This window comes from Perognathus longimembris, chromosome 4, assembly GCF_023159225.1.
Source record: "Perognathus longimembris pacificus isolate PPM17 chromosome 4, ASM2315922v1, whole genome shotgun sequence".
NCBI classification, from domain to species: Eukaryota; Metazoa; Chordata; class Mammalia; order Rodentia; family Heteromyidae; genus Perognathus; species Perognathus longimembris.
The window spans coordinates 26,014,438-26,032,979 of NC_063164.1; the positions used below are offsets into that span (position 1 = coordinate 26,014,438).

The window sequence follows — 18,542 nt, forward strand, 5'->3', positions numbered from 1 at the left end:
CAGCTTGTCCTAGTTAACCGTGGCAAGTTAGATAAATCTTAAGTTCAGATTCGATGGGGGCTTGGTTCATCAGTATCTCTACTAAGAGCTCCATTTCATACCTGCTTTAGAATAGAGTTGTACGACAAGAAGTCAAAGAAGAGAAAATGTGGGGATTTGTAGTGAGCAATATCTGAAACCTATGTTCAAACTAACAGAATGAAGTGCAAAAGGAATAAAATCTAGTGAAACAAGAAAATCAAGTATACAATGAACAATAGAAATAAACCATACAGCCTTAGAGAGAGCAATCTGATAAACTTGGACCAGCACAACAGCAGATGGCCGGAGGAAGCCCCTCTGCTGATTACAGGGAGAAGGCAGAGAAGGAGTGAGAGCTGTTGTTCTTCACAACTAATACTCTTGCAGGGATGTGCTGCTGGCCACCTGTTGGATGGGTGTTGGCCATGTGGGGTTACACAGGCCACTCAAAAGGATCTGTGCCCACTGGAGGATCAAAGTGGGCTGGCAAGGCAATGGAAATGAAAGATAACGGTGCAAATTCAGAGAGGCAAACTGTTTAAGTGGACTGATTTGACAGAGCTTAATGTCCCTACTGTCCCTCTTGTGTTCCCACTTCACTTAACCTTTACCCTAATTTGGAGTAAGTCTGGAAATGAGATTTACAGGAAAGGCTAATAAACAAGAAAGAAATCTTTTCTCTTATCAATATATCAGTGAGACACACACACACACACACACACACACACACACACAAATGTATGGGTAAAGCTCCATAAAATGAGGTAAAACCAAAACAATTTTAATGCTTTAGTCTGGTCGAGTGAGGCATGATGGGAGAAATTATTCTATTTTGTCATTAATGGAAGGAGCACTACTATACTCTCAACCTTGCAGGGTGGCTAGAAGATTGTGATGTATGGTTGTGAAAGAGAAGGAGGAAGTAGAAGTGGATTGGGATCCTCAAGCTTTTAACTAACAGGAAGAGAGACCTAGTGTCCACACATAGTCTGAGTGGGAGACATCACCCACCAAGACAAGAAGCAAGATAAAGATAGAAAAGATAGAAAGAGACGGGGCGGGGGGGATGAAATTGGAGTGAGATTTCCACTTACTGTGAGCCTTTGCTCTGAAGTACAAATCAAGGTCAGAGCAAAGAGGTAGACAGAAAAGAATGTAAGAAGAGCTTTTTTTTTTTTTAAATCAACAGGTATTAAAGCAAATCATTTATTTTCAGCCACATCTTAGGCCCCAAACTTACAGAATTACATTCAAGTAGGATATGTTTATTGGTTTATTGTAACAAAAAAAAAAAACAGATGAAAAGTCAGATCACCCCAGAGTAGCTAGAATTTTTTTTCAGAGACATTACATTCATCACAAGTGTCACTAGAGAGTTGTGGGTGTGATAAAGAAGCCACAAACACTCTCATTTTCAGGCCTGGCTGTCCTGTTGCAGTTGGTGTATACTTTTCCTTGATAAGACAAATGATGGGTAATTTCATTAATGGTGGTGCCAGTAAGCACCATGTTGTCCTAACATTTAGAATATAATCACAGAATTTAGAGCTGAAAGGGTCCATAGAGGTCATCCATTTACCAATGAATAATATAAGGCCCAAAGAGGCTGAGAAACCATTTATCTAACACCTATTAAGAGAAGGCATGTCCATAGATCAGGACTTGCTCAGCCAGTTAAGGTCAAAGTTGGCATAAAATGGTTCAAGTCCTGAATGCAATAGTGTTATTCCTCATTAGACCATTCGGTCTTCACAGATAACAATGACCACACAGAGGTAATGCTTTAAGGAAGAAAAACTTTCCAAACCAGAGAGGACAATAGATGTCTTCTGGAAGAGATCACTAGCCAAAATCCAGACAGAGAAGTCATGGAAACAAAAAATATTGCATATCCCTTCTATGGAACAACTAATACAAACCAGTCCTTGTACAAATGTTTTCAACACTTTTTCCTACTCATTTTTCCAATAACTTTATGTTGTCCACTATGAAAGAGATAAACTCAGTAACTTGACAGCAAGCTCTTCTTATTTCTGAAGCTAAGGATATATACCTATTATGGTTCTAAAACCACAGTACTAAAGACATTTAGGGGCATACAAAATATTAGTAACCATTATTTATTGTGTTTCTATCTGTATAGTCATTGTGCTAAAAACCTTACACTGAAAAAGAGATTAAGCCTGGGAAGAACTTTTAGGGATTTGAAATTTATAAATGAAAGAAAATGGACACCAGAGAGGCTAAATGAATTGAGATATGTTTCTATGAGCCAATTTAATCTACTAGGTCTGGATTACTGTGGAGTCTAAGTTTTCAGTCACTTCGTGATTGATCCCTAACCTTTATGGGTTACTAGACCCACAAAGCATATATTAACACCAGTTTCTCCACAGCTGCATATGTGGGCCAGATAACGCTTTGTAGTGAGTGGCTGTCATGTAAGTTGCAGGACATTTCATGTGCCTTTAAACACAGCAATGACTTCCAGGAAATCTTGTGACCTTATAATCAGTCCCTGCCATTCAGTGATATCTGAGCACTGCCTTTGCCACGAGTTGGTGACACTTTATGACTTCATGTACCTCCATTGACCATTCTGTTTTAAGCACCACTGCTAAAGTTCTAGTGATTGTAGAGGGGGGAGAGTAAGAAAGCCAAGGCAAAGAATTGATCTCCCCCAAATCCGAGAGAAGCATGAAGCAGTCAGTGGCCTGGGCTTTCCAGGGGTCGCTGGCTGGGGCCCAAGTCCAGTCTGCATTAGTCCAGGGTGTTGAGAGGATTAATCATGACCACATGTTGGCTCCTGCCTATGCATGTTTCTCACAGGGCCCTGGGTAAGGTCTCCTGGGATATTATTAACACTCTGGGCCCAAAGCCCCATGGCCTGACTTCAGACTAAAGAGCAGACAATCCCTAGAGCAAGAGAACTCTGGGCAAGGGAGCATCTGACTAAGAGGGAGTTGTCATTGAAATCTTTTCAAATCTCTAAAATAATTGTAGGACAACTGCCTGTTGTATTTTTGAGAAAAAAACAACAACAAGGAATTAAATCAACCTTGAGCAAAACTGTATTCCAGATTGAATTATTTAAGTCTAACAAGAGCAAAGTCAAGATTTTTAAAGTACAACTTTTAAGGAAGGAAAAAATGGAAGCTGACAGCACCAGAGGTGTGTATATTCTCATGGTGCAGCACCTATTTATGTTAGTGTTTGTTTTACATCATCTGTTCTAATATATAATTTAATATGCAATGAGGGCCCTGCTCCCCAAAGAACAGGATTATTGACCAAGATCAACACTGCATTCTGATACATGCACCTGTGCCCAACTCTTCCTTCTATCTGAATATTCCTTGCATTCCTGCCCACCTGTGAGTAACTGCTTGTTCTTCATAGCAAGGCTCAGCATTGTCTTGCCTTTATATCTTTCTCTCCAGCAGAATTAATTGCCCCCCACCCCCAAACCCTTGCTATTTCTCACATGTGTCTGTCAAAGCCTTTATCACATTAGAGAGTTGCTTATATATTTAATGTATTATGCTATTAGCATCAGAGACCTTAAAATGAACAATTTCAAAGTTTTCTGTCTCTAGCCTACTACATATTGTCTAACTCAGTACAGGCTCAAAAAAGTTGTTGTTAAATTGAGTCACTTGAGCAATCCTCCCATCAGGTTCTTTGGACCTGATGTAAATTTCATCTACAATGAACAAATTATTTAATTTACAGACTATACCTATGGAAGATTCATGAGTCCAAGCTGTCTTTGGTAGGCAACCCATATTCAGAGACCTTTGATAATTCTGTTAGTGAGGCTTGATTACTCCCTGTACACTGGCTCTATTTCTATTTAGCCATCGTAAAATTTTAAATCTATTTATTTAACTCAGTTATCATCTTAACCTCATTTCATTTCTACCTAGCAAAATACTGAAGTCCCAGAAGCCTATCATCTGTGAGTTGTAAAATATTTTTAAGGTAACTGAAAGATTATTTTTTTTTAGAGAATCAGTACATACATAATCAAAACCATTCTGATATAATGCTTTCAAAATGTCGAGTAATTCTTTTCATTTAAAGCTCCTAGAAAAAAAACATGAGACATACATAAATATATTGCAACTTATAGCCATACTGAACCTTACAATTTTCTCAGCAGGAAGTGGGAGAAGGCCTGATTTGAAATCATTAGAAATATGCACTGGCTTACGATGTGGTAATAACATTCTGTGCTTGTTTTACATTTTTTCTGTTTCCTGTCATTTTAGTTTCCTCTCCATTTCTTCCTATCTCCTTCCTGATTTGCTACTCTTAATTTACTTTGGCCTAGAAAACAAAATTAAAAAAGAAAAGCTTGTTAAGGCATATGTGTTATATATGAGTCAGGAATATTCTGCAAGAGTACCTTACCAGATTGGAATTTCAGAGAACTTTTCAAGTTTTTTATATGTATTATCTCATTTTATTTAGTTGATGTTTTTGAAACACTATAGTTAGAGGTTTTCTAGTGTTGTTTTTTTAATTTCTTAAAATCCATTCCAGGGCTGGCAATGTGGCTTAGTGGTGGAGTGCTTGCCTGACATGTGTGAAACTTTGGCTTTGATTCTTCTGTACTGCATAAACAGAAGAAGCTGGAAGTGGCATTGTAGCTCAAGCGGTAGAGTGCTAGCCTTGAGGAAAAGAAGCTCAGAGACAGTGCCCAGGCCCTGAGTTTAAGCTCCACTATTGGCAATAATAGTAATTATAATAATTCCACACCAGAATGAATGGAATAAAACTCTAGCCATATGTAAACTTAACATGTAAAAGGCAAACATTCATCACAAAGAATGAATATAGCTTTTAACAGAAAAATCTTATGGTTTTCTATTGCTATAACACACATACATCTTAGATAATCAACAGGTAAAGAGGGAAGACTCATTTGGGCTCATAGTTCTATAGGTTCCAGTCTGTGATCATTGGCTCTATTGCCTTTAGTCTAGGGATGAGGCAGCATATTTATACTACAGCATGTGGTAGAGCAGAACCACACATCTCATGGTCTAGAAGCAAAACAAAATATGAGGAAGAGGCCAGAATCTACATTCCCTTTTAGGCACACCCTCCCTGACCAAAAGACCTCACACTGGATCCCTCTTCTTAACAGTTTAATTTCCTCCAAATTGTACCTTCAAAGAGTCCAAGACTCCAATACATGGGCCTCCAAACTATACTAGGGAGGTAATTTTTTCTAAAGATATACTTAAAAAATTTATCGTAAAGGTTACAATACGTTACCGGTTACATAAGTCAGGTATTGAGTACGGGAGGTGATATTTTGAGAGGAAAAGCACTGTTATTATGGTCGATCAGTATTAAAGACTACATCATTTTCAGTAAGATTATGAACTCATGGTTTTTCAAACCCAATTATGACACTCAAAAAACATGTCAAAATGATGTAAGTTTCAAATTTTTACTCATCATAGTATATATTGATTTGCAATTCTCGATCTGACATTAAGATGGTTAAGTGATGAAAATTGAAAGAAAAGGAACCTCCTCAAAAGGGTAAACATAGGGGCTGGGGATATAGCCTAGTGGCAAGAGTGCCTGCCTCGGATACACGAGGCCCTAGGTTCTATTCCCCAGCACCACATACACAGAAAACGGCCAAAAGGGGCGCTGTGGCTCAAGTGGCAGAGTGCTAGCCTTGAGCGGGAAGAAGCCAGGGACAGTGCTCAGGCCCTGAGTCCAAGGCCCAGGACTGGCCAAAAAAACAAAACAAAACAAAACAAAAGGGTAAACATAGGGCTCCCCTATGACCCAGAAATCCCACTTCTGGGCATTTACCCAAAGGATCACAAACAAGGCCATACTAAAGCTACCAGCACAACCATGTTCAATGCAGTATTATTTACTATAGCTATAATATGGAACCAACCCAGATGTCCTTCAGTACATGAATGAATGAAGAAAATATATATATATACACACAATGGAATTCTATGTTTCTATCAGAAAGAATGACATTGTTCCATTCATAAGGAAATGTAAACACTTGGAAAAAACCATATCAAGTGAAGTGATCCAGACCCAAAGAAACATAGACTCTGTTTTCCCTCATTGGTAGTAATTAGTGTATATCTAGGATAGTCTTAGCAGAGGATCACAATAGCTCAATGAATACGTATGTATGACCATATAAGATGATGCTAAATGAACTGAACTCCAAGATTTGGAAACAAGTAGTTTTTCATTGTTGTTGTTATTTTTAATGTACTATGTGAAATTACTTCTTTTATCTCCCCTAGAGTTTAGCCACTGTTGTCACTGTATTTGATTTTAGTAGCCTGGGTATTATACATATGTTTATCTGAATTAGGGAAGGGAATGCAATCATCAAAATGGTGAGACAAAGAATAAAAGGTGAACCAAAACAACAGTATACTCACAAGACATTATGTTGGAAATTAACTGTACAACCCAGGTGGGGGATAAAATGGGGAGGTGGGAAGATGGGAGAAAAATGAAGGGGGAGGTAACAAGTTTGACAAGAAATGTACTCACTACCTTACGTATGTAACTATAACTTCTCTTTACAATACCTTGACAATAAAATAAAAATTTAAAAAATTCCACGTATGCATACAAAAATTGGAGGAAAAGTAATAGAACTTTTTGTGTGTGTGTGTGTGTATGTGTGTGTGTGTTATGTCTATGCTGGGGCTTGAACTCAGGGACTGGGTGCTATACCTGAGCTTCTTTTTGTTCAAGGGCTTTACCACTTGAGCCAGAGCTTAGCTTCCAGATGTTTGTTTTTGATAGTTTATTGGGGATAAGAGTCTCACAGACTTTCTTGCCTAAGCTGGCTTTGGACTGTGGTTCTCACATCTCAGCCTCCTGAGGAGCAAGATTACTGTCATGAGCCACTAGTGCCTGGGGAATGAGATAGTGTATTTTTATAAAGTTGTTACTTCTATAAAAATTCATAAATGATACATTAACATTTTGGATTTTTCATAAAAATAAAACTGATTAAACTTGTATATTTCTTGCCTTTAATTTAGTAATTTCCTTTTTGTGAAGGTAAAATTTTTATAGGGTGGTTATAAATTTCTGAATTCATTTTCTAGAAAATGTTCCCATTTTTAGTTGCTTATAAAATCTATCACATTTTTTGTGGTTGGGAATGAAATGCTAGTGTTTACTTTCTTACAAATAAGAATTTAAAAAATAATTTATTTATTGTCAAAGTGATGTACAGAAGGGGTTACAGTTTCATATGTAAGGCAGTGAATACATTTCTTATCCAACTGTTACCTCCTGCCTCATTTTTCCTCCCATTTCCCTCCCTACCTTCCCCATGAGTTGTACAGTTGGTTTACAGCATACAGTTTTGTAAGTATTGCTGTTGCATTTGTTTGTCTTTTTTTCTTTCTAATAGCTCCATTCACAAATCAAGCTGTTAGCATCATTTGAATTTTTACTTCTGATGGAAGACTGGACTACCAGCCAAGACCCTCTGAGTTCCTCCACCAGTAGAAAACATGATCAATTTTTAGAAAAACGGAGAGTTGAAGAAATCATTTAACATTAGTGTTCCTTAAAAGGCTGTCCCTTTTATCTTCTTCTAGAGTCATTAATTATAGATACACCACATGATTTATAGATAGTGGAAGAGATGGAGGTGGAAATTACTCACACTGGGAACTCTAAGCAGATTCCTGTTCAGGGGTTTGGATGCTGTTAAATGCTCCCTATTACAAAACACGAGATTCACTAGCCTTGTTCCTAGAGATGTTAGAGCCAGGAGTGCTCCCTCCCACCGCAGTTCAATTCCATCATTTAAAATATTGAAAATGCTTGTGAAATAACTTTGCGAAAGTTATTTTATCCATTACTAAATTGTATAGGTTATGAAAACCGGCATCTTTCAGAAGAATCACCTCAAATTTCCTAAGCAAACAAGAATGAAATTACTTAAATCATGTCTACTTCATATTCTTAGTGCATACATTTGCAATTAGCCATGCCAGACATTTTTTTCTTTCATTTAATTTCATCATCATCAAGTAGTATTTATTAAGCACAAACCAGGCTAATTAATTATTTTTTACAGACCATTCTTAAATTCTTTCTGTTTGAGTCCTTGAATAAACTACCTGATATATGATACTATTTCCCTTTAGAGAAAACTGCCTTCAAATTTTAATTTTTATCTTATTATCTCAAGATTTCAATATGAAATATTTTACTCCTATAATCGGTGTTTTTGAATAAAAAATGTCATCTAGAGCTATCAGACCAGACTCCTTGGGGTTTTTATTCTTTGTATGCTTTGATGATCCTTAAAATTTAAATTTAAGGATTAAAAATTTCTAATGAAGTATTTAAAAATTATCAGTCTTGACTTATAGCTGTCTAATAGTGATTTATTTAGGAAAATAAGTAGTTTAAATGAGAAAAAGCAATACTTATAAAGTGAATTTTTGCTAAGTCAGGAAAATCTTATAGCTCAATAAGTCAAAACAAAGAGAAGCCACCGAACTTAGGAATTCAAAATGCTTATCAAATGAATATGAAAGTTTCTAAGATCTTCAAAGTGACCACAGAGACTTTATTTGTGTTACCTTTGTGAAAACACGAGGACTCTGGAAAAGGTAATATTTTCTCAAGAAATTTCCTAACCACAACGAAGGCAATATTTCTTTTTTATGTAGCAGCAACAATACCACATTTCACACACACACACAAATGAAATTTTAGAAAACCATCCTGAAGGACATGTAAACTTCATTCCAGCCATAGCTCTTCACTGTGGAAAAGTTAACCTATGTATCTGGTATATTTTGCTTCTGGAGGCAATTTCAGGGAAGTAGAGATATGTGTATGTAAGAGATATGATTGAACAAGTGTAGTCTCATCCTTAGTCCAAGAAAAGGAGCACTGTGTTTTAAGTGGGCAATGACACTTGGTCCCTGAACAGACCTGGCACACATGGATAGTTCAGAGCTGTCCACCAAGAGTCAAATCTGTCTGTAACTACATGGCACATGCAAGGAAGTTTATGAGTACCTGTTCATCATGTGCAACATGAAAGCTAAATATTAAGGGATATGAAGCATTTGCATAATTCTGAATAAAATCAGTTCAGTTTTACCATAAAATGAGTCAGGGTCTCCCTTGTTTCTAAGGGAATCTAAGGCCCCTGGAAGCTCCTAATTATACATAGAGATTTACATCTGCGTTACAAATAACTCAAATAAGAAGAAATAACAGAAATCTGTGGCCCAAGATGTAATCCCATAAGGAAAAGAGGCCCTCAGTGAGAGTCAGGTCATTTGGGGGTTTCACATCTGGAGGGTAGCCTACTTGGGTTTGTACCACTGAGAGTCCCAGAAGAATATACCACGCTGACTCCACAGGAAGAATTTGGTCATACTTTTCAAAGTAGTTTAGTTTTCAACAATTTACTTTCCCTTAAGGGAAAAACACCTTGAGAACCAATTAGTGGTATGAAAGGTTAGGATGAAAAAAAAATAAGATTGTGCTCTGGTAGAAAGATCATTTTGTTGATATCGGGTAAAAACTAAGGCCAGATGCTAAGGTGTGTGTTCCCAAGCCTTATCTCCCCTGAGCCTCCGGGCATTGCAGTCTGTTACATTTGTATCTCCTCAACAGGGACAGGAACAAAGTCTCAAAACAATTTTTATAACACACCATCCAGAATCATAGAACAGGTGGCAATTTTCTAAGGAGTAACAGTGGATTATTAGACTCTAAGAAGGACAGAAACCCCCCAGTACCTCCCTGCCACCCCTCCAAACACAAACACGTGAATCAGTTTTCTTGTGAGCAAAACTTGGGCCTCTATCCTTTGCACTGCAAAAGGTAAACAAGACAAATGGATACTAAACATTCACAACAAGGTTAAATTCATGATTGATGCTTCTTACTGTTTAGGATCAGCTATAAATATGCTGTCCAGTGGTTTTTAATGGTGTGATTGTCTGACTCAGCAGACCAGTGTCAGGAAAGAAATTTACATAAATGGAAAGTGAAATCTTTCTGCAAGACACAGGACCATTAGAAACTGCTTAGGTAAGGAGACACTTACTTACACAAACCTAGATATACATATTAAGCCCCTTGCCAATATCTGCAGGAGCTTAAGTTATTGCCCATAAAAAGGCAAAGATGTTTGCTTTTAATTTCCAAAAAGTCATCTCAGTTTCAATTTTACTTGGAATAAATTCTTCAAATAGACTTGTCATTGGGAATAAAAAGAATATTATCAAGGTTTCATCTACCAATAAGAGCAAAGACTCATTCTCAAACATAGTCTGTTTAGTTGGCATAAGCTAAGGAGGGCAAACATGATACAAGACCATTCTGGGGCAAAAGGCTGTGCTCTCTAGGAGCGTGATGGATAATGCTATGAAAGAGCCCTTAGTATGCAGCACTGTTGGCCTTTGATTTTTTTAATATATATATTTTTTATTATCAAACTGAATTACAGAGAGGTTATAGTTTCATACATTAGGCACTGGATACATTTCTTGTACTGTTTGTTACCTTATCCCTCTTTCCCCCCTCCCCTCTCTCCCTTTCCCTTCCCCCCCCATGAGTTGTTCAGTTGTTCAGTTCATTTTCACCAAACAGTTTGTAAGTATTGCTTTTGTAGTTGTTTGTCTTTTTTTACCCTGTGTCTCTCGATTTTGGTATTCCCTTCCAATTTCCTGGTTCTAATACCAGTATCCCTGATTTCCAATATACTCAGATAAGATACAGAGATAGTGTAGGTACAACCACAGGAAGGTGATACAGGAATATCATCAATAATAGAGGCTACAGTTATATATGGCATGTTGAAAGTAGTTACAACTGTGATATAACAATCATTTCCATAACATGGAGTTCATTTAACTTAGCATCATCTTATGTGTTCATAGGCCTTTGATTTTTAGCACAGGTTCTGGAGTCCAATTTCATATTAAACAATTTCTTGGTATCTGACCACTGTAGAGGTTGTGATCGATGTTATGTGCAATTTCTCCTTTGAGTAAATGACACAAATATAAAAAACAAAATTAGAGCACCCACATGAAGCACTTAGCTTGGTGCCTAGCAAATATGCCTACAATATGATCATTACACCAACCAGCCCAAATCAGAGCCATCACCACCACCAGGAGTGGCAAGAGCCAATGGGGAAAACAAGTAGTGATGCAGATTACCTAATTTTTATGATTGCTTGTTATGCTACAAGAGCTAACTGATCCATGGAGTAAACTGAATGAGGGTCTACCCACATTGAATTCCTATCAGTCGTGACCTAAGAGAAAGATATTAGCTCAGTGTCAAGGTTGAAACAACAGTGGTAAGTTTAATAGAGGACAAAGACTTCAACCAAGGCAGGATGCTAAGACCATGCCTTTCCTGGAAAGTCTAAGTGGGACTGCTGGGCCTGGACTTAGGAAAGGGTAGACATTATTAATACTCCGATAATTTTAACAATACCATTGCTTCACAAGGGATGATAGGGTACAAACACATCTTTCCCTCCTATAATCCCTCCTCCTCTTGCCATATTGTATTACTCCTATGAAACAACTATTACTCTTATCTTACAAATGAGAAAATAGTCACATAGGTAACAAATGATGAAGCTGGATTTGAACACATACATCCTAATAACCATTCTATCACGATAATAGTTACATTCATCTGGCTCACCCCATTGTGAAAGAGCAGGCTCATGATCTTCCCTTTTTCTGGAAATAGATACACTGCTCTAAGTGTTCTAAATGTGCATCGTGGCAACAATGGTTATCGTCAAGTGGATAGAATATGACAAATGGCTTTCAGTTTTTACTGCAGTCCTTCTGGGCCTTCATTCTTAAAACAAGTTTTCCCACCAAGTGGCCTTTTGTGTTTTACATTCCTTTTTCTGATTGTGAATTTTCAGGCTCAACTCTGTCAGGTTACAGATTCAGAGGAAATCTTAGTGGAGTAATTAAAAAAAAAGATGCAAAAAAGAATGCAAATTGTGATGAGTTTTTAGAAGTATCTCTAGGAAATAGAATAATCACCCCAGACATGAAAACAGAAACCTGTCCCTCAGATCTGTTTGCACCCACATTTCTTGCACCTGCCCAGAGAGCGTCTGTAGGCCCGGGCCTTCAGAAACAATTTCCATCAGAAACCACTTGTGCCACAGCAGCCCCAGCCGCAAGAGCCCTCTCCTGGGCATGTGAGAACATGTCCACTCACCTTAAAGGCTGCGCCTCCATGGATGATGGATTTAATAAAAATCCCCAAGTCTGTGCCAGTCTCTCGGGATTTGTTCCCTTTCAAACTCACTCCAAGGCCAGCAGAGCCAGAATCATTCAGGGGGATCTCAAAGGTAAGTTGCTCACTCGTCTCTAGGGAGAGTGCACAGCAGTCAGGTTCTCCTTTCTATTGAAAAAAAAAAAAAAAAGCACATGAACTGAGTGAAGATGAGAAAGCAAATTAACCATTTATGCCCTGCAGATGACCAAACACACTCAACAGGACAGAATGATTGGACCTCTTGCAGGTTTTAGCCTGCCAGATACAGAATGGTCTCTTCCCCCTGTAAGAGGCCACCTACAGGCGAGCTCTCAGGGGATGGTGTTTGGTGATAAACAGGGTATTTGGTGTTAAACAAGGAGAAATAATTGGCAAAGCCAAGTGATGTCACTTGAAACATTATACAAGCATCTGGAGATTCAGCAGAATATTATTTACTAACCAAAGAGGCTGAATACTAGACTTAGAGAATGTCCAATATCAGAAGGTATCTTAGAGATAATGTCTGTTGAACATCTTCATTTTTTTTGCAGAAGAAGAAACAGTGTTTTGAAATAGTTTAGTTAATATAATGTAAGATATGCTATTTACTGTAAAAGCAATATTGTTGGTAAGGATTATCAAAATACTGGTGGGGGAGTAATTTTCAAACTAGGGAAAGGTAGTTGTATGCCAGTGGTTTACACCCACAATCCTTGCTATTTAGAGGGATGAGAGCTAAGGATTGTAATTCAAAGCCAGCACAGGTAGCAAAGTCAGAGACTCTCTTATCTCCAATTAACTACCCCAAATCTGGAAGTTGTGGGCTCAAGTGGTAGAATGTCCACTTTGGGTGAAAAAGCTAAGGGACAGAGCCCAGGCCCTGAGTCAAGTCCCAGTAGCAACACACACACACACACACACACACACACACACACACACACACACTCACACACACACACACACACTCATACACACAATGAGAGAAAGATTATTTTTAATAAATTGCTCTGAATTTAACTCCACTTTGTCAAAACTCATGATTTTAACGTGTATCCATGAAAAGTAGAATCTGCTGTTAATCCATTTTTGGACTTTCATAAAAATACTTATGCATAATAAATATTCATGTCCTCATTGATATATGATGTCTAGCCACAGGCAAACAATGCTCAAGAAAGTATAGTGGCAAAGGCAGACTGAGGGCTCAGGTCTCCATGGAGAAGTATGTGATTTATCATGTGATCTCTAGTGTTTCCAGATACACAGTACTGGGAATAGACATGTGTAGTACAACGTGATAATGTTGGTATCCACCTTGCCTGCACCTTCTCAAGCTTGCAGAAATGTGAAACTGCTACATTGCTTCAGTAGGCATTTTGAAAATGAGATATTCCTGGAACTGATCAACTCATTCTAGGCCAGGAGTTCTTTCCTCTCTATAATTATGACTAGAGACTCTCATCTTAAGGTCATTTTGAGGGGACCCTTATGTAAAATTACATAGTTAAAAATTACTATGAATGTCTGCACGTCAGTCATGAATAACTATAAACTAGAAGCAGCAAAGAACCCATAATTAAAACAGGATTAAGGGGTTTGATCCTAGCCAGATCTATTGACATGACATTTTCAACCTCTAACAAAACAGCAAGTACCCACATCCAACCCTTAAGAAATAGTATCTTCATTTAATTTGGTTGTAAATGAAGTTAGCACTCTATTTTGACAATACATTGTTCAAAGAAATGAAACTTTATAGCTTAATTTAATAAGCCCATTACAGGTTAACTCTTTTAAGTAAGTCATTATAGTATCTAAGAAATAAATTTCATCACTTGATTCAAAGTATTTGTTCTTTTTCCATTGGAATGCTGGTTTAATACTGAATGTAAACAATTAGCTTTCATCTTTGTCTTTCAATATACCTAATCTAGCATCCATAATATTTCTCAGTCATTTCTGCTCCCAGGTGTCTCTGCAGCTCAGTTCATTTCAGTGTAATAAAGCTCCACTGAATTGAAATGTAAAATAAAGGACAACTTTTGTGACTATGGGCCAGGGAGGATTTTAAGAAGTAAACTGCTGAAAGCTTCTCTGGATGTTATCTAACAGAAACAGAGATAAGGACTGATTTTACTTTGGAGGTGCAATCCTGTAGTCCTCAGGAGTGGGGACCTGTCCTGAGAAGGGCACTCCTAAGTTAGGTGACTTTGTCATTGTGAACAGCTGAGTCAGCTTACACAAGCTAATATGATGGTGGTGGTCACGGTGGTGGTGGTAGTGGTGATGAGGATATTACTATGAAATAAAATCGTATAGACCCACCTTTGGATACACTGTTTGTTGTTGACAGAAACACTGTTTTAGGGCATATGACTGTACCTCAGAGCTCTTTTTCTTTATGATCACAACAGTTTTCTTTGGCAACTTTGTTTCACAACTAACATAAATCTTTCATTTGCACTAAAATCTTTCATTAATTACCCAAGTGTAACAACAAAACACAGATAGATGGCATATGGTTATTTTCTCTTGTTTTTACCTTTATTATATTTAGATCATCAAGGACTTGGAAAAAATTATACTAAGTGAAGTGAGCCAGACCCAAAGAAACATGAACTCTATGGTCTCCCTTATTGGGAATAATTAGTACAGGTTTAGGCAAGTCACAGAAGTGGATCACAAGAGCCCAATAGCTATACCTTTATGAACACATAAGATGATGCTAAGTGAAATGGAAACGATTATGGAAACAATTGTTATACCACAGTTGTAACTACTTTCAACGTCCCATGTGTATCTGTAGCTTCTATTATTGATGATGTTCTTGTGTCACCTTCCTGTGGTTGTACCTACACTATCTCTGTAATCTTATCTGAGTATATTGGAAACCATGTATACTGGTATTAGAACTAGGAAATTGAAAGAGAATACCAAAATTGAGAGACACAGGGTAAAAAAAGAAAAACAACTACAAAAGCAATACTTGCAAAACTGTTTGGTCTAAGTGAACTAACTGAACACCTCATGGGGGGATAGGGAAAGGGGGAGGAGGGAGGTGGGTATGAGGGACGAGGTAACAAACAGTACAAGTAATGTATCCAATGCCTAACGTAAGAAACTGTAACCTCTCTGTACATCAGTTTGATAATAAAAATTTGAAAAAGAAAAAGGGTTCAAGTCAACCTTAGCTTTATGTGTGCAATTGAAACTCCAGTTCCTGACATACCTGAGCAAAAAAAAAAAAAATACAACGAAATAATAAATTAAGGGCCTATAGTGAACTTGAAGTGCTTGACACATACAATGCAACTACTCTTCCTAATGACCCTGTGATATTTGCTAACATCCCATTTTACACATGAGGAAACCGAGGTGCATGGTGCATAAAGACCATGCTCACATCCTATAAGTCTTGTCAGTGCTGGAGCTCTGTGGAGTTTTGTGGTTCCTGTCTGAGACTCAGCACAGGGTCCTGAGTTATGTTTCTATATTAATCATTATTCTATACCCATTTTTATCAAAAACACTGAAATTTAAAGTGCCATATTGTCTATGGATAAGGTAAGTGGGTTATGTTTACTATCTGTTTCAAATTTATTTTTAATGAATATACTTTATTGTTATTATACGGGTGATATGCAGAGGGATTAAAATTACATTTGTACAGTGTCTGCTGTTCCCTCATTCTCTCCTAGTCCTTCCTTCCCATTTCCCCCCAGGAATTACAGAGTTCACTTTCACCAGTGTCCAGTGAGCTCCATTGTTGCACTTTTTCACCCTTTTTCCCTGAGTTCTGTGCCCTCCTCGAACCCTCCCGAAGATATGCATGTGAATACACCATACAAAAGGTAAAGAATATAGAATCATCAAACAATAACATTAATTAATAAAACAAAGAAAAAGTCTTTTGTTTCCATATCTTGCATTTTGTTTCAGTTTGTATGTTATTTTGTATAATTATGAAGAGGCACTTAGGCCATCATTCCTTTGTATTTCTTCCCTAAGTGTATATCCTCTTTTGGTCTCACTATAATCCTATTATAATTTGTCATATCCCAGTGCATTTTACATCTAACTTCCATGTATCAGAGAAAACGTGCCATTTGTCTCCCTGAGCTCAAAAGACCAAAATTGTGTATATGTGTATGATACACTATAAATATATAAAATTTAAATGTTTGTATTTAGCAAAATGACTAAATTAGTCTAATTAACATCTGTCCTAGATTGAAGACCTATTTATAGCAAGATCACATGAATCTGTTGAATATGAGTTTAAGAATGAAACACATTGATATCAAGTATAACAATGTAGTAAAATCGACCACTGGGACTTATTTTTTCTGGTAATGATTTTTTTGTTATTTATTTATTTATTTATTTATTTTGGCCAGTCCTGGGGCTTGGACTCAGGGCCTGAGCACTGTCCCTGGCTTCTTTTTACTCAAGGCTAGCACTCTGCCACTTGAGCCACAGCACCACTTCTGGCTATTTTCTGTATATGTGGTGCTGGAGAATTGAACCCAGGGCCTCATGTATAGGAGGCAAGCACTCTTGCCACTAGGCCATATCCCCAGCCCCTGTTATTTATTTTTATTTGTTGTGCCAGCACTTGGGCTTGAAATCCAGACCTGGGCGCTCTTCCTTAAGTTCTGTGCTCATGGCTAGCACTCTACCATTTGAGCCGTAGCTCCATTTCTGGCTTTTCTGGTAGTTAACTGGAGATAAAAGTTTCATACATTTTCTTCCCAGGCTAGCTTTTGAACTGTGATCCTCAGATCTTAACCTCATAGGTAGCCAAGATTATAAGTATGAGTCACCAATACCTGCCATGCTATATATACCTTTTTGATTCACCTTTGTCCTGCACATAACTGATGTACCCTTGCTGCTCAACTTTTGTGGCACATCAGAACATGACTTAGCACAAGAAATCCCAAGGTAGATTCATAAATGACAGTAAGATGACATGCAATTTATATTCTCCACCAACTACAGTTATACTTTATATATTTCTTATGCTCTTATAGACTCAGTTCATAATTAGTGGTCTTTAATAACAGCAAAATTCCCACTGGTGAAGGAAGTCATTATGGTAGTTAACACAGCCATTTCCTCCACTGGACATAAATGTCTCCTTACCTAATGTATAAAAAAAAATCAATATACTGAATGCTTCCTTCCCATAATCTTGGTTCAACTGGCAACTCTGAAAATTAAACTTAAATCTTGCCAGGCAACATTCCACAAGAGACAGAAAACACTGAAAGAAATTAAGCTGATACAGGTGTAATGAGAAAAATCTTGTGACTATCTATCTATCTTTGTTATTCCTTAGTCTTTCCAACTAGAAGCCATGCCTCTAGATCCAAAGTCCTCAGGATTCCTAGAGCTACCCCCAGAACAAATGGTCAAATGCCCAGAGTGCATATGTATAGGCCTAATGCTCACCCCCTTTCCAAAACCAGTCATACAAGTTGAACCAACGTTTCCTCAACCTTCTTACAACTGACATTTGGGTCTGATTATTATTAATGATAGAGGACTGTGTATGACAAAATACCTGGCTTCCACCCATCAGATATCAGTAGTAGTCCCATCTCTGGTTGGCTTTTTGCTCTTAAGATAGAAATAAAAGTCTCCCAGATTTGTCTGGCTAGGCAAGCATTGAACCATAATTCAGAAGTTGTCTGACAATTGGAAGTGCTTCAGACATCATCAAAGGTCACCCTTGCTTAAAATCACCCCCAACAGATAAAATGCTACTTTGAATCAATGACTTATCTAACTGGATCCCCTCTGTACATCACCTTTACAATAATACACACATACATACATACACAGACACACATATATACACACATATGCATACAGATTCCAGGTCCACAAAAGTAAGTTAGCTGATGCTGACTGCATTTGTACTTGTTTATTTGTTTCCAGGTCCCAAGAAAGGGTAGCAGAAAAGGCTCCTATAACTGACTGTGTCTTAGTTTTGTACGTTCATGACCAATACCAAGTTGGGAAAAATGTGCTACTGAAGAATAATGCATTCAGTTATGTTTATGTCTATATGGGAACTGATTTTCCAGTGGCAGAAATTTGCATTGTATTCATAAACTGTTTTGTTGAATGGCAACTCAATTGTACAACTATCTAAATATAATAGCAAGTGCTTTTTAAAGGGAAAAATAAAATAGACTAGTCATCTAAAGTCT

At 37.5% G+C, this 18,542-nt stretch overlaps 1 protein-coding gene across 3 annotated transcripts in view; it reads right to left on the reverse strand.

The window, feature by feature from the left end:
* Pard3b (par-3 family cell polarity regulator beta) overlaps nucleotides 1-18,542 on the reverse strand; it is a 993,253-nt gene that overhangs the window by 421,406 nt on the left and 553,305 nt on the right. For all 3 annotated transcript variants that reach the window (XM_048344902.1, XM_048344903.1, XM_048344901.1), the window contains exon 11: nucleotides 12,283-12,468. In XM_048344902.1, coding sequence (XP_048200859.1) covers nucleotides 12,283-12,468 — 186 coding nt within the window. The remainder of the gene's footprint in view (nucleotides 1-12,282; nucleotides 12,469-18,542) is intronic.